Source organism: Momordica charantia (assembly GCF_013281855.1).
Source record: "Momordica charantia cultivar OHB3-1 chromosome 8 unlocalized genomic scaffold, Mcharantia_2.0 BLBB01000008.1, whole genome shotgun sequence".
NCBI classification, from domain to species: Eukaryota; Viridiplantae; Streptophyta; class Magnoliopsida; order Cucurbitales; family Cucurbitaceae; genus Momordica; species Momordica charantia.
This window is the reverse complement of record NW_028275166.1, coordinates 29,197,856-29,219,332: the sequence shown is the minus strand read 5'-3', so window position 1 is coordinate 29,219,332 and position 21,477 is coordinate 29,197,856. Positions and strand designations below refer to the sequence as shown.

The 21,477-nt window shown below is 35.9% G+C and overlaps 2 protein-coding genes across 2 annotated transcripts; one reads left to right on the top strand and one right to left on the bottom strand.

Annotated features, from left to right (window-relative positions):
• The first annotated feature begins 350 nt into the window (after positions 1–350).
• Positions 351–6,867, top strand: LOC111018187 (proline-rich spliceosome-associated (PSP) family protein). The gene is made up of 19 exons (XM_022294169.2): positions 351–599; positions 703–985; positions 1,673–1,792; positions 1,888–2,010; positions 2,112–2,174; positions 2,315–2,422; positions 2,908–2,985; positions 3,223–3,315; positions 3,445–3,531; positions 3,755–3,856; positions 3,958–4,077; positions 4,163–4,225; positions 4,640–4,773; positions 5,475–5,556; positions 5,631–5,689; positions 5,802–5,847; positions 5,942–6,033; positions 6,383–6,452; positions 6,609–6,867. Exons 2-19 carry the CDS (start codon positions 755–757, stop codon positions 6,678–6,680), a joined length of 1,743 nt encoding a protein of 580 aa, XP_022149861.1. The 5' UTR covers positions 351–599; positions 703–754; the 3' UTR covers positions 6,681–6,867.
• A 3,068-nt stretch (positions 6,868–9,935) lies between these two features.
• On the bottom strand, positions 9,936–21,302 carry GTB1 (global transcription factor group B1). Its single transcript, XM_022294218.2, has 17 exons — positions 21,127–21,302; positions 20,937–21,023; positions 18,815–18,944; positions 18,324–18,396; positions 17,998–18,148; positions 17,750–17,879; positions 17,373–17,619; positions 17,103–17,291; positions 16,900–17,019; positions 16,427–16,813; positions 16,245–16,355; positions 15,378–16,157; positions 14,916–15,057; positions 13,642–14,813; positions 12,805–13,014; positions 11,990–12,485; positions 9,936–10,739 (listed from the first exon to the last, which is right to left on the bottom strand). The coding sequence occupies exons 1-17, from the start codon at positions 21,155–21,157 to the stop codon at positions 10,327–10,329; spliced, it is 4,869 nt and encodes a 1,622-aa protein (XP_022149910.1). The 5' UTR covers positions 21,158–21,302; the 3' UTR covers positions 9,936–10,326.
• Positions 21,303–21,477: the final 175 nt, after the last annotated feature.

Here is a 21,477-nt window from a genome sequence, read left to right as displayed (position 1 = left end):
ATCATTTCTATCCCACGCCAAATAAAATTTCTATACTTTAATATAAAAAAAAGGGAAAAGAATTATACAATATACTATATATAAATTTATACGCATGCAAGAAATTTTTAAGGGGTGAAATAATAAGAAATGCGCCTCCAGCCAACTATGCTCAAGCTGACCAACACAAAGAAATACATTTGGGCTCTTAAAAGAAATCGTTGGGCCAGTTTCCGTTCATTCTCACAATATCCATAAAGAGAAATGGCCCATTAAAGGCCCATTTATATCTTAACCCAATACTGTTCAAAGAGGGGTAATTCTGACTTTTCCACTCTCCCATTACCCCCTCCAAAATACATCACTGTACTTGGCATCCGTTCAATCTCTCCTTCGACCGCCCTATTTCCTCTTATTCAGCTCAGCAACAAAACACAGATTTTCAGAGATTTCTCCTCCAATACCTGCTGATTCTCCCTTGAAATACTTCAAGATTTTCCCATAATTTCCGTGGCCAACGCCGCCTTGCTTCTCATTTCTGCCTTCGCCGGAGAACTGTCGGAAAAGCTGCTTCCCGTCTTGCCTACACTGCTCTCCCGCCGTGGCTCTGCCGGAAACAGGTTCCTCTTCCTTTCTCTACGGTTTTTGTTTTTCTTGCTTGATTTTCCGTTGAGCCTCTGCTGATCTCTTTGATTTTCGTTTTATCGTTCTTCATCCTCACAGTCGCGTGCGCAGTTTGTTTGCTAATCGATTTGTGTGAAGACTGAGTCCGAGCATGACTGCGGAGGTGATTACTCAGCCGAATGGTGTTGTCACGAATGGCGACTTGGACCTCAATTCTAACCCTAAATCTGGCGCCGCCAAGAAGTCGCGGGAAAGTGAACGGCGTCGCCGTCGGCGAAAGCAGAAGAAGAACCAGAAGGCTTCTAAAGTGAATGAGGCTACTGCTGGTGATGATAGTGATGCTTCTGGTGACGATATGAAGGAGAACGATGATCCACACCAGGTTTTGTTAATTTTTTATGTTACGTTGAAGAAATGTTTATCAGTTTGTGGTTTAGGGTTTTTTTCTCTCTTAGTATTAGTATTTCGCTATTGTTGGCAAACGATAGTTTATGGAATGAAGATTGAGCTAGATAGTTAAAATTTGCAGTTGTTATGTTGAAAGGAGCTTGATATCTAAGACGTCTATTATTGTACAGCCATTAGAAGGGGATTAAGTTTGGGTTTAGATGATGCTCTACGTGAGTTATAAATCGAGTGCGTAACAAAGGAATGGTTCCCAAGCCCTAACCCTACCGAATATAGCTAGGTTTTGTTATGACGGTCTTTGGAAAATTATAGAGAATTCATGGATAAACTAATTTTTAAGAAATTGCATCTTATCTTTCTTGGTTCATAGTCCGACATGACGTGTCATGATACGCCTCGTGATATGTTAGTATCTGTTCCAAAATGCATTAATTTTTTCTGTTAATCCTTTCATTGAGCTAGCCTGCCGGTTGAGAACCCAGCGTTGATCATTTTCTTTGATATATCTACCCAGAATTTGTTTAATAAGGATAATAGACTTAGAATTTTGATTGTTGGACAGCAAGAACATCCATTGGTCAATTCCCTCGTCTTTTTTTGTTTCTCTTCATATAGTTAGTTGTTTTACAATATTCATTTATTTTGTTTTTTGATATTATAGGTTGTTGAGAATGTAGAAATTGAATATGTACCAGAGAAGGCTGAATTAGATGATGTCTTGGATGAAGAATTTAGAAAAGTTTTTGAAAAATTCAATTTCAGTGAAGTAGCTGGTACTGAGGTAAGTATTTACTTCCAGACTAATTTTGATTATCAATTCTGTTTATTCTCTTGTTGTGCAATCTTCTTACCCTTTTTATTTCTGTTGCTATATAGGAGAATGAAAACAAAGACGACTCTGCCCTAAATGCAGCCTCTAAGAAGTCTGACTCGGATTCTGAAGATGAAGAGCTCGATAACCAGCAAAAAGAAAAGGGCCTGTCAAACAAGAAAAAGAAGGTTAAGGGCCTTGCTATTATCTTACCCTTTATACATAAGGAATAGCATTGGTTATTTCTCATCACAATGATTAGAAAATAATTGGTTTTGTCATCTTTCAGTTGCAACGGCGTATGAAAATTGCAGAGCTGAAGCAGATTTGTTCGAGACCAGATGTTGTTGAGGTAGAAATGCAGCACTTTATACTGTATTGTACATATCTTTTACCTTAAAGTTAATCACAAAAGCCCTCAGACCAAAGCGTACCTTTTTTTTTTGAGTGGGTGTTGTGATATTCTTCTGGACTTATTTATTTACTGTTCAGATCTGGGACGCAACTGCAGCAGATCCTAAGTTACTTGTGTATCTAAAGTCTTATCGCAATACGGTTCCTGTGCCAAGGCATTGGTGTCAGAAAAGGAAATTTTTGCAGGTTTGTAATTCTGCTAATATTAAATTTACAAGTATAAACAAAAAAAAATTACAAGTGTATATATATCTATGCACAATTGGTGGTATGTTCAACATGAAGGAATGAGAGAGTTGAGTGAGGGAAGATCATGTTGATAAGGTTTCTCTTATATGTACATATCTGGTTCTTGCAGGGGTGTGGCTGTGACACTGTTGAAGCCGGGACTTGTAGGTGTTTGCTAAGAGCACCCTTGGATTATTTATGTTTTAGTATATTTGGTGGTGTGGGTTGGGATGTGAACATTTTTATGTTGCTTTGATGGGTGGATTTAATTGTGTATTGCATGATTTGTTTTCCCTAAATTTATCGTCATCAATATGCTAATCAATTTGCCTTGAAGATGTAGATGCCTTTCCGTTAATAGTGACCTGAATTCTATGATTCTAGTGATGAAATAATCTCTTAGTTTGGATTGTATTTTATTAGTAGTTGGATTTATTTTGTAGGGGAAGCGTGGTATTGAAAAGCAACCTTTCCAACTTCCTGATTTTATTGCTGCAACAGGAATTGAGAAGATTAGACAGGTAGCTTCCATGTACAACTTTCGATAGTTGTCTTTTCTTATCTTCTATCCTTAAATTAATCATTTTCTGATATGATAATATTACTGTTATAATGTAATAATGTTGTTTAGAAAGCTAGTTCATATTATTCTGGCAAAATCATGTAATAATGTAGGTAGTCTAAATATATTTCAATCCTCATTGTATGCACAATGTGACATCTGAAGTTGGTTATTCTTTATTATATTTGTTACGCAGGCCTACATAGAAAAAGAGGATAGTAAGAAGTTGAAGCAAAAGCAACGAGAACGTATGCAGCCAAAGATGGGAAAGATGGATATTGATTATCAGGTTTTACTGCTTTTAAATTTGATATGTATTTGACTGGTGGTATCTAGTTCTATGTATACTGCTGATGTCTTTGTTATTGTGTTCATAATGTGAACAGTCCAACTAATTCAATTGGCTACTGTGCACTAGGTTCTCCATGATGCTTTTTTTAAGTACCAGACAAAGCCAAAACTGACAACACTTGGAGATTTGTACTATGAAGGGAAAGAATTCGAGGTATTGGTTTGTTATTATTACTCATCTGCAATGCTCTTTGGTCTTTAGGATCCATTGCACGTGGTTATTTTTTCATGATTTCGGACATTGTGCATTTTAAATTTATAAGTAAGGAGCTTTGTAGAAGTCATTATTTGTACATGGTGACTGCTGCTTGTTCGGATACTGGGTAGCTGATCCATGGGGAATTTTTTCTTTTTTTTTTTTCCTCCTTGGCATACAGGTTAAGTTAAGGGAGATGAAACCAGGCATGCTGTCACAAGAACTGAAAGAAGCACTTGGTATGCCAGAGGGTGCTCCTCCCCCATGGCTCATTAACATGCAGGTTAGATAAGCAAACTTGTTGTCAAACTCAATTCTGGCCTAATGTTTTAAGCTGTTTTTATTTGTTATCTTACAACTTATATAATTTTTCTTTTCTTATAGAGATATGGCCCTCCACCATCCTACCCCGATCTAAAGATTCCAGGACTCAATGCCCCCATTCCACTTGGAGCTAGCTTCGGTTACCATCCTGGTGGTTGGGGCAAGCCTCCTGTAGATGAAGTAAGCTTTTGACTTTTTGTTTTTTATCTTCAGGTTTAGGTCTGCTGCAAAATCTTACTGTTTTACTTTTTTTTTCCATGGATAGTATGGCCGTCCACTGTATGGTGATGTTTTTGGCGTTCAGCAGCAAGATCAAGCTAACTATGAGGTGCCTTATTTATTTTTTTTAAGTAAAGACCTTTTTTTTATAGATTTAGTGAAGGATGGATACATCAAAACTAAAAAATGCTCAACTTAAATAACTTTCTCAAACTAGAGCTCGTTGGTGGAGAAGAGGTACAATTACAAAAGTAGATGGTGAACACCAATTTGAAGATATAAAATTTGCCTAATCCAATGCTTGTTCCTAATGTCTATGTATGTACTTGCGGGTTTCTATGTTTTGACTTCAATGTGGGTTTTTTTTTACGCCAATGACTCTGAAGACACTGAAATTTTATGACATTCTTTTATAGTCAGTTTCTTTCAAGAAAAAGCTTTTGAGAATAGTGTGCTTCTCTCATCCACCACTAATGAGGTCAGTGTATATGTCTGTTATTTGATTGCTTGATGCGTTGTCTAGGAGGAGCCTGTTGATAAGACCAAGCATTGGGGTGATTTGGAGGAAGAGGAAGAGGAAGAAGAAGAGGTGGAAGAGGAGGAAATTGAAGAAGAGGAAATGGAAGATGGCATTGAATCTGTTGATAGTCTATCGAGGTATGCCATTAATCCATTAGCATTTAATGTCAAGCTCAAAGTTTGAAATCTCTTTCTTAGTTTAACCATCTTAATTGTACTTATCTGAAAAATTTAAATCATCTTAAATAATGTTCAATGTCCAGGAAGTACAGATATGACATATTTTTTTTCAAAACATCAAGGGATATGTTGATTAAGACACTTAAATTAACATGAATTATTTAATATATTTGAATATTTTGGTTTATTATGTACTGAGTTATTCCTGTTTGAAGAGAATAGAGATGAAACTATAATTTGGGGTGGTGTGTGGTGGTTGGTGACATGGTTCGAGGCTTCTCCTTTTCTTTTCAATAGATGTCTTAATAATCTTTGGCTAGATATAGACTGAATTAAGCAATTAAAATTGTAAAACTTCTGCAATAACTGTTTAGTTCTATCCCAGCCATGTCCAAGCCCAACTGCATGTTTAAAATGAATAAATAATAGATAGAATGCTTATTTAGCCATTTATAATGTGCATCTGTGTTGAAACATGGCTGCATGATAGTGTGTCCCAGACCTGTTGAATATCGAAACCTGAACTTCAAAGTTCATTTGTGCTTCCCGTTCGATTCTGTTCTCTGAATAGATTCAGTTAATAGCTCCAAAATTTTGCATATGCCTGATTTTGGAATCCTATTGTGGTCCATTATTAACCATTGACTTGTTTTCTACAGCACTCCTACTGGTGTCGAGACGCCTGATGTTATTGACCTTCGGAAACAACAGAGGAAGGAACCTGATAGGCCTCTTTACCAAGTAACAGTCTTTACCAACTCTCTCACAAAACTGAATTTTGATTTACTCTAATCTAACTGTTTGATTTCTTGAAGGTTCTTGAAGAAAAAGAAGAGAGAGTTGCTCCAGGGACTTTGCTTGGAACTACACATACGTATGCAATTTACTTGCTTATATATATATAAAATATAATATATATTTTTTTTGATAACCATCCAACTTTCTTATTATTCTTAAATCTGACATTTTGATGTGTCTCCCTTCAGTTATGTTATTAGTGGCGGTGCTCAAGATAAGACGGGGGCCAAAAGGGTGAGAAACCTTTTGATGTTTCATGTTAATCTGTAAAGGATGATTATTCAACAATATGTAATAATCCGTCTCTTCATGGCTATTCATCTTGCAGGTCGATTTGCTTCGAGGTCAAAAATCTGATAAAGTGGATGTTACTTTGCGACCGGAGGAATTGGAAGCTATGGAAAATGTTCTACCTGCGAAGTATGTGATATCACTTATGACTTAGGCTGCTTAACCATTTTTCGTTTTTAGTTTACTATTTTTAAAAATTATTCTTGCTTCATTTCTTTATTTTCCTTTCACCTTTCTTAAAAACACGAAATCCCAGCCAAATTTCGAAAGCAAAAACAAGTTTTTTTTAGCTTTCAAAAACTGGCTTAGATTTGTAGGGTAACAAAACAAAGGAATAAACAGAAGTAGGTATTTATAAGCTTATTTTTTTACAAATAGAAAACCAAAAACAAAATGATTATCAAATGGGCTGTTCAGTTCTGTCTGGTTTTAGCATTGATGTTGTAGTGCAGCCCCTGATTCTTCTCTCTTTTCACAGGTACGAGGAAGCTAGGGAAGAGGAGAAGTTGCGGAGTCAGAGGGAGGACTTCAGTGACATGGTTGCAGAGGTGTGATTATTTTATTTAATGAATTAACCAATCAGCTCATTGTTCTTTGTTCTTTGTTTTTTTTTTGGCAAAAGAAGAGCAAAAATAAATCAAATCATTCATTCTTGAACTCGACTGCGTGCTAACATATTGCCAATGGGAGTTTCTTTCTTGCAGAACGAGAAGAAAAGAAAACGTAAGATGCAGGAGAAGGATGGAAAATCTAAGAAGAAGGATTTCAAGTTCTAGGACATTTTTTGTTATGGTGATAACCATGCCCATCGTGCTTTTATGTCAAGCAGGATTGCTTTCGGTGGAAACGTCTCGATCTGTGTGTAGTATCAAGTATGTGCTATCCTATAAACTTCTTCGACATTTTGTCGCCCTTCCTAAAACCTGGATCATCCTCTTCGAGGTAATCTACATAGTTAGTGCATACGACTCTTCAATAGTAGTAGTTTGTCACATTTAGTAGGTTATGTATTCGTTCTTCTCGACTCCCGAGCTTCAAAATGCTTGCCAAGCTGTGACCTAACAGAATAGTAGCTACTATTTTTAGCGATCAGAGAAGTGGTAGATCGATCATCTTCTATAAACAGAGTTCTATGCTGCTTTGTCATGGCTGCCATGTCTCTTAAACCATGGAAAAGCATAAAATTGTGTTTGCTTACTGTGTTCTATTTTTTTTTCCTTGTAATGTCTTATTAAAAACACGGTTGCTCTTACAGAGAGGAAATTGATCCAAACTAATTAGATTTTGAATAAAGCTTTGATCATTTTGAGATTTTGAAAATCCAATTTACTATGCTCTGTGTTTCCTTCTAGTCCTTCATTGAACATTCAAAATCACCTCAGTTTCTTCTTAGAATGATGGGCCAGATTAATATATGCTTATAAATAAAATTGTGAATTTCCTTAAAAAAAAAAAAAGAAATATGAATAAAAAAATTCTTTAATTTCTTTACTTTATAAGGTGAATTGGTTTTTATCAGATTTACTTTCAACAAAATGTTCAATGGGTAAATTTCATAAACAATGTAACTTTTTAAAAGAAAAAACTTATAAAACTAGTGTAATAATAAAAGTGGAAATTAAGTAAAAAGGTTCTAAAATAGGGTATACGTGCAAATTTGTGGTCGAAGTAAAAAGTCGCGTTTGTCCTACACAGTTTATGCCAGTTGTCGTCTTCTTTGAACGTCGTCTTCTTACTATTAATATTGAAGCTGTCCATCCTCGAGAGACATGACGAGTTTCATTTTTTAGAGATTGTTTGATCTCAAGATTTTCACCAAAAACCATCCAATTTTGAAAGCTCTCTCAAGATCTTGCTTCTCTTCCTGCTTTTTACCAGCCAAGTAAATTGTGTGCATTGTTTTTTTTTTTCTTCTTCTTTATGCTTCATCAATTTTGTTCCAGGTTTCATTTTATTTTATGTATTTATTGAAATTTATTAAATTCTTATGAAACTTTTTAATGATTAGTTTAATAGATGACAAAAATTGTGATGCTTATGAAAGTTTAAGATTCAATTTGATTACATTGAAAGTTGAAAGTAAAAATTTAACTCTAATTACTCAACCCTATTTGATGACCATTTCTTTTTTAATTTGTTCTTTTTGAAAATTATTTTATGTTTGCTTACCATTTATTTAGTATGTTTTAAAAAACATTTTTGAACTCTTAGCAAAATTTAAAAAATGAAAAACAAGTCTATGACAACTACATTTTTAGTTTCGAATTTTAATTTAGATTTTGAAAATGTTTTTAAAAAAATACATGCAAAATAAATAAATGGACAGGTGAAAGTGGTATTTACAAGCTTAATTTTTAAAAATAAAAAATAAAAAACAAAATAGTTATCAAACCAAACTTTAACTTAAAACAAATAAAAGTTTCTTTTTTCCAAATGAAACATTTATTCTCAAAGTTCTTTCTTGGCAAGGAAGAGCATTATATAAATATTTATGCTTCCTTCTCACACCCACGTAGGACATTAATCATCTCATTTGAATTTGAAATGAAGCTAAACATATTTCAATTTCAATTAGTCAAAATATTAAGTAACATATCTGCAGGTTCTTCAAATCTCTATCTCATATCTGTTGAACTCAAAAAAAAAAAAAAAATCAATCAATCAATCGTACATCAGGTACTGAGACTTTGGAAGAAGGCATTTGACTTTCTTCAAGCTATCACTTTGAAAAAAAAAAAAAAAGAATTTCACAATCATAACTTATTTTGCAATTTCAATTGCTAGCTGCTTTGAATATAATTCAACTCATCAAAATATTCCTAACTTCGTAGTATTAGGTTTCTATCTTCAACTTGCCACCTAGTGTATTTGAGCTGCTTTCAAAAGTTAAAAGTTGACACAATTCTAAATGTTAAATAGTTTAATCAATTTAATCTCAAAGTATAATATTTGTTATTTGATTGACATGCATAATATACTAAAGTAGTTTACTTGTAATTTTTTTTAGTACAATAAATGAGGTGGAGAATTCAAACTCGTGAATTCTTAGTCAAACACAGATTATGCTGAACTAAGTTCATGTTCGCCAATATCAGTAATATTATATAAAATAGGCATTATGAACATTGATTTTATGCTTGGATAGAATTTACAATTTTAATATACTGTTATTTACAATGATTGGCTTGACCATATTTGCAAAGATGTTATTTAAAAATGGTACTAAACACATACAAATAAGAGAAGTAAACAAACAAACCAAAAAACATAAAATAATCAAGTAGAATGATTTGAATAAAAGAAGCTTAAATTGAAAAGGAAAAAGACGAACGTTTAACAACACAGCTATGGAAGTTCAACAAAAACTCTAGTGCAAGAATCAAGAAAAAAATTTCAAAACAATAATTGAAATTTGCATATAAATATATTACCATAATATCAGTCGAAAATTGATAAATGCATTCAACACACAAACAAAACAAGCATAAAAAAAGAACATGTTTTAACTTTTGTTATTTCAACCATTCTTAAGCAACAAAAAGTCAATTTTTAAAGATAATCATATAGATGTAATCACAATTTAAGCTACCAGATGAATTTAATATTAAATATAATTTTCTAAAAGAAAAAATTCATTATTTAAACGCACTTTTCACTCTTTTATCAATTTTCAATTTTAACTTTGAACTTTCGATTTCATCAAATCACACTCTAAATTTGAATAAATTGTGTAATTAAACTAGAAAATTAGGGACAGAGAGTTCAACCTACAAAACATTCAAGATCAAGGCACATAAATACACAAATAGAACTGTAAAAATACCCACACCTCCCAGCTAAAATTCAACCAAAAAAAAAAATTCAATTATTACAAAAACAATCTTATCCAGCCACAAAGGTGGCTAATATCCTTCAAATAAAGATAACTTAAATCACATTACTTCCATCATTCGAGATTTAATTTGAAAATTTAAGAGTTCAAGACTAAAACTGACAAACTTAAGACAAAGGGATAAAAGAGAAAATTGAAGTTGGCAAGAAAAAGATGGTTTTGAGATTAAGCAAAGGCAGAATTTTGAGGCTCAACTCAAGAAGTATTCACATGAATCATAGGTTAGAGCATAAGAGCTTTTAGGACAAAAGAGGCAACAGGCCAAAAAAACACATTATAAATACAGCCCCTTTTTCCTAATATAAGGTAAATTCTACTCCCAAACCCTACACCTCAATGATCACTTCATTTTGTCATGTCAGTTTGAGAGTAATAAGCACAAGATAATCAAGAGTGGGGGAGAGGTTGGGTTTGTCTATCTCTGACTAAATTACTGTCTAAAGATCGTCACCTGCAGTTCGATAATCTTTCACGCCTGAAACTCCAAAACCATCGATTGCCAGCTAATTGCAGGGAAAAAGGCTTAACAGTTAAGAACCCCACCCCCCACTGTTACTTGCACCAGAACCACCCCAATTTCCTTTGGAATTCCCACCACTTCCACCCCAACCGCCTCCGCCCCCGCCCCCACCATCGCCACCGCTATCGCTCCATCCGTTACCACCACCACCACTCCCACCAGAGCCCCAGCCACCAGGAAAGGCTTCTTTGCCTGGTGAATTTTGAATTTTAGCTCCTGGGAAGTTGCTTAATCCATCATCCCCATCCTTGGAAGTTGAATCCCATCTGGAGCCATCATAGCTAGAATCTTGCCTCTCATTGTTCACGTTATTCCCTCTATTATTATTATACGAGCCTCGACCACGCCCACGTCCACCATATGGCCTAGGTAGACCACTTGGATGTCCATCACGACCACCAGAATTTCTGTTGTCATTTCGCCCTGCAAGCAGAAAATAAAGAAAAATGGGAGGTTAGATGAATTAGGTACCAGGACCGAACCATATGAATCTGTACCAGGACCCAGATCTCCCAAAAGAATGAGGGAATAACAACCAAGAAAGAACAATCTACGACTGGAGTAAAAATCATAGCCAGTCCAATCGAGGATAACGAAAAAATATTCACAAAATTCCACATCTTTCATATTGTAGTTGTAAATGTACTTATCAATGTAAGGTGACAATGCCAAAAGAAAACACTCTTACAGGAGCAAAATTTAAGAAAGAATGACAATTATGAACCTCAGAACTCAGACGCACCCCTCACACTCCCCCCACCAACACCAGACAGCTGCTTGCAAAAACCCGAGTGAAGCTTTGGATCATTAGACGTGTCATTCCTATTGCTACAGACTGATGAGAGACTAAGCACACAGTACGCAAATACAAGAGATATTAGGTGTTGCTATATTGACTTAACCAAGTCCTGTCAAGGTAGAGTTTAGCATGAACCAGACTACTTGACCGTTGAAACTACTAACATATGATGGGCATAATGTAAGAGGGAAAAGAACATAGTGATTCGTGGAAAAAATTACACTGATGTGTTAAGTAATCTATATTCTCCTATAGGAAGTGAAAAGCTTTATGCGATCTAATTTAGAACATTATAACTTATTAATAATATTTGAATGAGTTCAGTAAACTTTTGGTTTGTATCCCACCTGAGGTTTATAAATTTAACCAAGTTACCACTTATTTTCACTAGTTAATAATATCTATACATTCAGCCATGACAGAATCTTTTTCTATAGAAATTTGTGACAGGATTTTAATCTTATTCCGTAGAAATTTTATGGAATTTAGGTTGGTGGCCACTATGAGATTCAAATCCACTCTCAAAGTCCCTTTACTTTCCCTAATAACAACCAGGCTGCTTCTATATATATATATATATATATATATATATATATATTATATACACACATGAATTCTATTAAACCAAAAGAACGGGGAAAAAAGAACTCCCAAATGACACAGATTTGCACAAAATCATAAAAATTCTTTTAGAGAGAGAACTAAGTAGAGGAAAATAGCCTGACTGGGTCACGACAAAGAAGCTCTAGTTGTTAAGAACAAGAAACGTCATTCAACATGAACGCTCTAAGAACAAAAGTAAATTGAATGCAGTTCACAGTTCTCATAAATATTCAACATGAAAATTTGAAATGCAACATATTGTAGACCTCACCTGTTCTAGACCCAGGAGTAGAAGAACGATCCCTGTCAGATGACTGGCTTCTCCAGCCACCATCATGTGATGAACCACCCCAAGGACTACCTGCAGATGCTGCTGAAGAGCCACCAGTTGCAGGGCTCCGCATTGGTACCATTGCAGCAACTGATCTGATTGATGGTGCCGAGTCATTCTGGGGATCATCAATGTGCCTTTGAAAATAGGCCACAAGCCTATCAATATCTTCAAACATCCTTTTCCGAAATTTAAATCCCTTTGGGTAGAGACCAATATACTCATGGTGTGGATTTGTACTTCGTATGTATGTCAAAATGAATGTACCCGGATGCTCATGAGAAATTCCAAAACCATAAACTATTCTCATTGGATATTCTGACTTCTCAATCCTCATAAGTTCATCAACTTCTGCTTTTGTGCCCCTCCTGAACTTGCGATAACTAAGCATTGCCTTTAAGTGGGAAACTAAGGGATCAACGTACCGATCCATCACCTGCATTTTAGGGGGATACAAGGATTCAATGGAGGTGTAATATCAACTTCAACAAAAATAAAGAAATACAGAAGTTCTGTATAAATTTCATGCATAATCATGCGATGGTTATTCAATAAAAGATTTGAGGATTTTGCTGGGGAAAAAAATCAACAGAGAGAACAGGATGACGGATAAATTTTCAGAATTTAAAAAACCATAAAATAATACCAAGATGCAGAGATCTAGAGATTAACAGTTCCATAAATGTAATACTTTTAACTCATGACGCAAATCACATTGAAGATGTCCACTATAGCTACCAGAACAAGACACTAACCTCGTCCAAATCTTCAAAAGTGTCCTCCCCAATTTTCAAGGTCTTCCCGATGCGCAGCAAGCTTGTGATGTCTTTATGCTCCTTTCCACCTTCAACTATATCTTTATGAGCATATACTCCATCATAAATTTTAAGTGTCAAAGTCAAAAAAGAAGGTCCACGGGAACTCGGTCGAACAATACTTTCACCAGGATCCTTGTCAGACAAGAACTGCCAGAAAGAAAGAATGTTAGAAAAGACTCTAAAAGAGAATAAAGCGTCCGTGAAGTATCATTCATTAAAAAGTTAATCAACCAATTCTAAACCATATACCTTGAAGACTCATTATTCATCACAAACCATGAAATTATAGAAATCAAATCACTTCCCTCTTGCATAAAATATCGGTAACATTAACGCAGATAATACAAGAGAGAGGCAGAGCAACTTCCAATTCTTTTGATTCTTTTTTGGCTTCCTATTCTCCTGATCCTTTTTTCCTACTTTTTCTCCATACATGTCTTCCTCTGACTCTTCTTCTTCCTTTTCCACTAATTCTTCTTTTTTTTTTCTTTGATTCTTCTTCATCAAAGAATTTAAAGGAAGAATTGAAGAAGAAAAATATAACATCGAAGATTCTTCTTCCCTTTACTTTTTGATTACTGTATGGGGGTAGTTCGTCTTCATTGTACTTGATGAAAGTTCGTTCTTTTTTTTTCAAGACTTCTAAGGTGACTGAACAATAAAGCATATACCACTTACACATTTTTATCTTCATTAGTTGTGACGGCCGGCTCTCAACTTAAGTACAACCAAAATTTTAAAACAAGAAAATATATTTTTTCGAAAAAAACAAACCTCCATTGCTTCATCTGCTGTTATATTCTTGAAGCGAGGATGAACTATCATTCTTGGCTTGAAATGCTTTTTCGCGAGTTCCTTTTCTTTCCGAGACTTTTCTTGCTCACTCTGTAGGCTGCTTCGATCTTCATGATAATAGGGATCAAGATCTCGAGTAATCTGGTTTCGGTTACTTCTCATCTCACTCTCCTTACAAACAAGGAAGACCTGATACCTATTTTTCTGAATCGATTTGATCTTGCAAGTAACAATATCCCCCTCATGCAACCTATCAGATAAGTCAGAAATCTCTCTAGAATCATCAGCAAAATCTTCTTTCATAAGCATCCCAGTCAATCCAGATTCAAGACCACAAATTGCTCTTTGACCTTGTACCTTGCGGACTGTAGCTTGGACAATTCTCCCTTCCGCAAGGGTATCCTCTGTTTCACCAGATATCATATAAAACTCTTCATCCTGACTGGGCTCTTCATATTGCTTACGCCAATCCTGAAAACCATGCATCAGTTCTCTTTTTATGTCAAGAAAAGTCTCTCTTTTATCTTCCCGTTTCTTGCTCGCGGCATATTCATCAACATCAAGAGTCCTCAGTAAATGAGGCCGGTCTCTAACATGCTCTATGGCCATCTCTGCATCCTCATCATCATTAGCATCACCTTTAACATCTTCATCAAAAACATCTTTCGCTAATTCTTGCGCCAGAGCATAAGATTCAGGATGAATTCTTGTATCATCCAATAAATCAATAAATTGGCTGCTGCTTGCAGCCAACCCACTCCGCCTAACACGCAAGAAACCAACTGCGTTAACAAATACCTTTTTACCAAGACCATGTGCCGTAACAAAGTCTTTACGTGTGAAAATTGATCCAGCCCTCACCAAGGATCTCTGCAAAGAAGCAGCCTTCCTAGGTCCAAGTCCAGCTATAAATTGCAATGGGCTGAACAACCATTCGTGGCTTATAGCCAAATTAGTGTCCAGGCCAACCTGGTTGGTCACGTCCACCATAACCTGTTCGACCATCCCATATTTTTCATCTGGGGTCATAAAATTCTCCAAAGGATTTAGTTTCCAAGATAAGATCTCCTTTCCTGGACCACAAAGTGTCGCAACCATAGCCAGAGGATTTTGCAGATAACGTCCAAGAGCAACAGCACGCTTCACAATGCCTGATGAGAAAAAAAAAAATAGAAGACCACTTCCAATAAAATAGGGGTTTAAAAATGAAAAGAAATCAATACATAAGAAAAAGTTCAGCGTACAAGTACTACCTGATTGCCCTTGCAATTGGTCAGAGGAAATCCGAGAATTTTCATACAGACGTGGGAGGGACTCATCACCATATACAATGCTTAATCCATCCATCTCATGTCCAACGTCTCTAGGATTCTCCTCCACCATCTTAAAGATAATCTGATCAAAGAATAAAATAGCAATTGCATAACATAGTACTTGCCATCTGATCTGGAATAAATAACATGATATGATGTGCTTATATGCATAATTAAGTGATTCTCCTTTGTAATGAAAAGATTGACATACATATGACATATTTATAACCCCCCAAAAAATTGAAGCCATCAATAGTAGTGGAATAACATCAAAGAAAGTTCAAATGAACCTAGTGCTTCACTCCCCTGCTAGACAAGCACAGACCGTTCCTAAAAGAGGGGAAAACTATAATCTCATTATAGAATTTAATGACCAGCACCACTATCTGTAGGAACACTAACCTCGTAAATGTCATCTTTCAATCGGGTACAAGATAAATTAACAGCTCCTAGAACAACAACATGTGGTTGATGGTCTGTCATGAATTTCAAAACTCGCTCTTGATCATTTTTCTTGCGTTGTTGGTCATTCACATTTTGAGAACGTAGGGTGAGAGATCCAGTGTAAAGCACATCCAGCACCTCGCCTGATGAATCTAACATCACAAAGGTGGTAGCTGGCTTTCCAGGACCCCAACAGCATGCCATAACCCTTGGGGCAGCTTCTTCATCAGAACTAATATCATTTTCTTTGTGTTGATATGGACCAACAGATATTTTATTCCACAAACTCTTTCCATATTCCATAAGTAACCAGTTTTTTGCTCTACTATTCATCAGCGATCTTGCTTCTTTCTCCATGGAAGGCAGAAGAAAACCAGAAAGTGCATCCTGCAATATTAACTTTCTCTGCTCATTCCATAGCTGAGCAGATTTGCTAACACCATCACTGAGATAATATTCATTAAAATCAGTTATCAACTTATTTAGATGCTTTTCGGGTAGCTTGAGAGTGACATTCAAAAGTTTTTCTTCTTCAGCCTTCTGAATAAGGAGCCATTGTGCATCCTCAAATCTACTCAATGGCTTTTCACGGAGCCACTTAACAACTGAAAACTGATGAAAGGAATCTATTGCTACATTTCCATCTGGCGTAGGACTTGTTGATATCACGGCATAGTCCATAAAGTAGCTCCTAACATGCTTCCTTACACAAGGTTCACAACTAATCTCAATAGCTGCCTGAAATAACATGAAGAGACAGTAAAGACCCTGAATAATGCTATACAGCATTCTTTGACTAGATTTACGAAAACAAAACTATACTACCATATGCCTGGCTCCTTTGAGTACAGCTTGAGGAGTCTCAAACATCGCACAAGTAAAGTTTGATGCCATCTCTTCAGGTGTTTCCTTTGGATCCTCCAACTCATCATTTCTCTACAATAAATTGAACAGGTGTTATTCGTATATTCACTATTACAGACAAAATCATATCAAAGAACACTGACCATCTTTTCTAAGGAGAGCTGCAACCCAAATTGCTCAGAGCTATAGCCAAACTTGCCTGCAACCTCCCATAAGCCGGCCTTACTACAAATACTGTACAGTGATTTCCTCTTAGGCCTTTTGAACTGTCCTTCATCAACACCAACTTCACCAGGGGGAAAATGCAAATTAAACTTTGAGTCAACATCATCTACCTCCCTCTCTGATTCAGCTGCCTTGAGAGATTTCATGACCGACTCAAAAAGTTGATTATTCAAAGAGAGTCTAGTTTCATCATAAATCCTACGTGACTCCTCCTCAAATCGCTTACTGTAATATGATTGAAGTGCATTTTTTCGCTTTTGAAGAAGCAGCCACTTTTTGTCCAATTCTTGGATTGCCCAAAGTATCTACAATGAAAAGTAAACAAATGTTTCATACCATTCTAATCCATGGAAGTAAAGAAATAATTACTTCCAACCACAGTTTTACTCACCTTATGCCACTTTAATGTGGGTGCTTTTTCATTTTTACCCTGATCATCAACGGCTTCATGTTGTGTATCTTTTAACAAGCTTAGAATCTCCTCCTTCCTATACATGGTGATGAATGGTATCTAAAAGAAAGAAGAATATACAAAATATTAGAACAAGTAAAAATGAGAATAATAATAAGCATAATAGATCAGATAATACTGACATCTAATTTTTGGATATGTACAAGATCCAGAAACCTCAGAATATCGTCCTTTACTACAGATAGGTCTTGTCCACTGGCTGTGCCGAACAGAGAGTTTGTTCCATTTGCAAGATGACCATGTATCCATGAGGTCTCATCCTCCAGACTAATCTCATCCATAGGAGGAGGACCCGTGCTTTCCTCTGAAATCTAAAATAAAGACAATAAAAATGAAAAAACCCATGAAGATGGCATATACAATACAAAGGTATATCAGATATGAAAAGAAACCTGCATTCTTTCAGGTATGTCAATCTCCCTTATCTGGTCATCTTTTTCTGTCATATACTTCTCAGAAATTACAATGGGTTCAAATTCATCTTCTAATCTCTTTTCATGCCACTCATGACTATCCAATTCTCTCTTGCGAAGCTGAAGAAGCTCATCAACATCCCCAAAAATTTCATGTGCCTCCTGCAAAGCAGTTGATGAGACACCAGGTGCTTGTCTGGACTTTTTTTTCTTTAACTTCTTCCTCCTAGATCAAACAGTTAATAAATTGAGATTAAACATGTACAATAAGATCATTATTGGTAATAAAAGAATTAAATGGAACACACTAGAAATGAAAAGGTCTGAGGTTCCTAAATGTATGAAAGAAAATCTACCTTACGGGAGCCCCATCTTCATCAACTTCTTCATCTACAATGAAATCTGCCATTTCATCCTCATCTCCAATGTCAACGTCTTCTTCCTCTTCAGGTTGTTCCTCCTCTTCCGCAATGTCCTCAAGTGGAGCTTCAAATAGTTACGTAAGGATTTAAGAAATAATTATGAGTGATAGGTCAATTAGAAACTAGCTGTGGTAGTTCTGTTAGAAGTTGGAAGTAAGAAAAAGATGAATCTGTACACATACCTTCATCATCACCAAACAAACTACGTTTAAGTTTTTCCTCGGCAGTTCGTCCGCCTCTACTGCTTTCAACAAAATCCTCATCATCAGAAAACCCAGAAGGCTCCACGTTGTCTCTTTGAGCTTTTTTAAGCCTCTTGAACTTTTTGCTTCCCTGAAAAAAAAATCCAAATGCTTAGAAATAAACAATTTATTTGACCTAGAAACAAAATCTTTCACTGATTGATAAAATGAAAAGAAACAAATGCTCAAAGATACAAACTCCAGAAGGGAGCGAAGAAAAGTGCTTAGAAATAAATAATAAGAAGCGACTTATCAAAATTCACTACCTTGGGCCGTTGAATAGTAATATTGTTGTCCTCAAGGAGTTCATAGTCATCTTCATCAAGCACATATTCCTCCCTAGGAAAGTGAAAATCATCTTATATCAACAGAAGATTCTATTGAGAACTTCTATACGTAAAACAGCTATTTAACCTACTATACTCTATACGCAGTAATGTATAGAGGCAGCGGACGCAAATACCAACCCGGTGCTTTTTATGGCTCCATTTTGCATATTATAAATTCAAAGAAAACTATAGCCTCCAACCTCCAACATAGTCTCTATATTGTTTCAGGCTAAACTCTTTTTTTATAAGAAACAATTTCATTGATGGTATGAAATTTACAAAAAGATAAACTTTATCAATGAAGTTACAAAAACCTTCTCTAGTTGGATATAAGAGAATTCAAGCCAGACTAAACTCATTTAGAAATGTAGAAAGACAAAACCCATTTCAAATATAATAATAATAAAATGTCAGAGAGTAAAATTCACTTTTTCTTCCTTTTCTTCTTCTTCTGCCTTTCCTCATCACTGTCTTCCCTCTCCTCTACATCTTCTTCATCTTCTTCATCAATATCATCAACTATGAAACCATCCTTTTCATACTCATCCTGTCCTTCTTCTACAAAAAAAGGGGGGAGGTTTATTACCACGGAGGCATTGACAGCAGCAAAAACTTAATTCAACATAATTGTAGGGCTATTGTTCAGCCCTCAAGAGTCAAGACACACCAAAAGAAAAATAAAACAATGTACATATACCATTAATTGTTGCTACAAACAAACACAGAATGAAAAAGATGAGATGGCAATTGTTGTTCGAACAATGACAAAATAATTCCAATTTCTAACACGCAGAGGTTCAACTTTTCCTTTTCGATAAAGACCATTATATTAAAGAAAAATACTACAAACATGGATAGGGAGATGGAATACCCTTGCCCACTCAAAAAGTCAGAAAAAAAAACAATTACAGGAGCCCTCCCTAATTAGCTTGAATTAAACGAGAAATAACGACAAAACCCCTCTGACAAGAAGCTCCATCTCAAAGCATAATAAAATAAAGAAACTCGAGGTGACAGTTATGTTAACATGTAGGGTAAAAAATCCAAATATTCCTCACAAGCTAAAGAATCTAGCAGGTTACCATAATTGCATTTAACCAGCAAATCATAGCTTTTCTGTTAAGGGACTGTTTCATAGATATAAGTTGTCGCATGAAAAAGTCTCATATGGATTGCACCAACCAGCTTAAGAATATTCCATCAAAAGTAGATGAAGAAAGAGCAGTTGATGCAGAAATGGTCCTGATTTTCATCGTTCCTGTTGTATACCTCACATCAGCAAAGAGCAATGACTAGAAGAGAATTCTTCTTTGAACCCCATCATAAGTTTCATTTTACCAAGTATAAGGGACAAAGTAAAGACTTCCCCCTTTGGACATCCTCAACTCCAAACAAAGTAGCGAACCCCTTGTGAAGCATAACCATTCTATGACACACAAGATTGACTAGAGACTTGAAATTAAGATCCATAAATCTATAAAAGGATAACCACATAAAAGCAATTTTTGGGGCCGTGAAAGTCTGTGGGAGGAGCTATGGGGTGTGATGCAATCTAACCCCTCTATTTGGATTCTTTCCAATCAAATGCTCCACGTAGTGAAGAAACCAACTTGCCATAAGAATCAACTATCTATCCCAAAATCGAGGATCAATACAACTTCCTCCATCATCAAACAAAAGCTGAAACTTGAACCGTAAATACCAAACATCTGCCAGAAATGTCACGCTTAGTAGAAGGGAAAAGCCACAAAAGGTGGTTTGGGTGCACTTGTATTGAACACAACAATGGGAGCCAAAGATAAGAGGCTCTGAAGATAAAATCAAAGGTATTAATCCTCAGGACATGACAACAAGCCAGTAAAAGAATGATATTTTCTTTCGCACCTTTAACCTCTTGATCTTAGAGAATAAAGGAGAGTTCAACATAGACACAAAACAAAACAGCCATCACAGAGTAAACAGAAGATCCATCCAAAGGTAACTATAAACTTTATGATTCATCATGGTCGTTAAACAGTTTCTGCTACTTTTCTAAACTCTACCGTTCCCAAAACACATTTAAAAACGAAAGGTCGCCATTAACTTTCAATTCACTCCCCAAGTCATCCATGACTAGGGAGGAATACTCTGCATGTTTGAAAATAGTTTCTTATCCAAATTCCTTCAACCTGAGAAATCCTTTCAGCCTACTGGTAGCTATTGCAAGACCTAAACAGTTGATAATCACAGACTCGTGAAACTCATAGGATATGTCACATGCCCTAATGAGTTACGAATATGCCACACCCTTCGGTTTAATCCTTAATCGTCACAATAAGTCTGCCCATAACTTCAAGAATTGTGACAGTTTCTCGTCCTCTATAAACGAACGGGAGAAGGAAGAAGTGGGCAATATTACACTCTTCCGAAGATAAATGGGAAAAGAAAAAGAAAGAAAAAAACAACAAAACTGACACATTGACTACCAATCGGGCCACAGAAAACCCATAAACATCCGACGAAGCTAAATGCAAATCTGAACAAAAACAACGAACGATTTCTGACACAAACCATCGTCTTCGTCTTCATCGTCCTCCATGTTATGCCTGTCAACGTCCTCGCCGTCAAGCGGTTCCCGGTCGTCCAATTCAACCTCATCTACAGAAACATCACAGTGAGAAAAGAGGGAATAATGCAATAAATACACAAATTCCGAGACGTTTGAACAGCCAAAATTGAAGGAATAAAGTCGAGGCCCGACCTTCTTCGTCGGATATCACCGCTTTGCCCATTGATGGAGATGAAAAACAAAGTATGGGGAAGTGGAAGTGGGGATTTGAGGTGAGGATTGAGAAAATTGGAAGCAGAGAGCACCTGCAATGGAGCCCTAAGTAGAAGAGAGATGGTAACGAAGTTAAAACGTTGTTCAAATGAAACAGCAGCACAGCGAAAGCGAATTGCTCCTCGATTCGCCCGGTTTCATAATTTCAAACCGAACCGGCCCTTTGAAAACAGAACTCCCATGGCCTACAAATTACATCAAAGAAAATATAGATATTTCTTAAAAAGATTATTTCTCAAATTATTTCCAAAAATAATTCTGGGAAAATTA

Excerpts from the sequence above, each read along its gene's own strand:
- LOC111018187 (XM_022294169.2), top strand. The coding sequence starts at position 755 with ATGACTGCGGAGGTGATTACTCAGCCGAATGGTGTTGTCACGAATGGC. Across the intron at positions 2,011-2,111 it reads TGTCAAACAAGAAAAAGAAG|TTGCAACGGCGTATGAAAAT; the intron begins GTTAAGGGCCTT and ends GTCATCTTTCAG. Across the intron at positions 5,848-5,941 it reads ATAAGACGGGGGCCAAAAGG|GTCGATTTGCTTCGAGGTCA; the intron begins GTGAGAAACCTT and ends TTCATCTTGCAG.
- GTB1 (XM_022294218.2), bottom strand. The coding sequence starts at position 21,157 with ATGGGCAAAGCGGTGATATCCGACGAAGAAG. Across the intron at positions 18,397-18,814 it reads AAGAAGAAAAGGAAGAAAAA|GGAGGAATATGTGCTTGATG; the intron begins GTGAATTTTACT and ends TCACTTTCCTAG. Across the intron at positions 17,020-17,102 it reads TACATATCCAAAAATTAGAT|ATACCATTCATCACCATGTA; the intron begins GTCAGTATTATC and ends TCTTTCTTTTAG.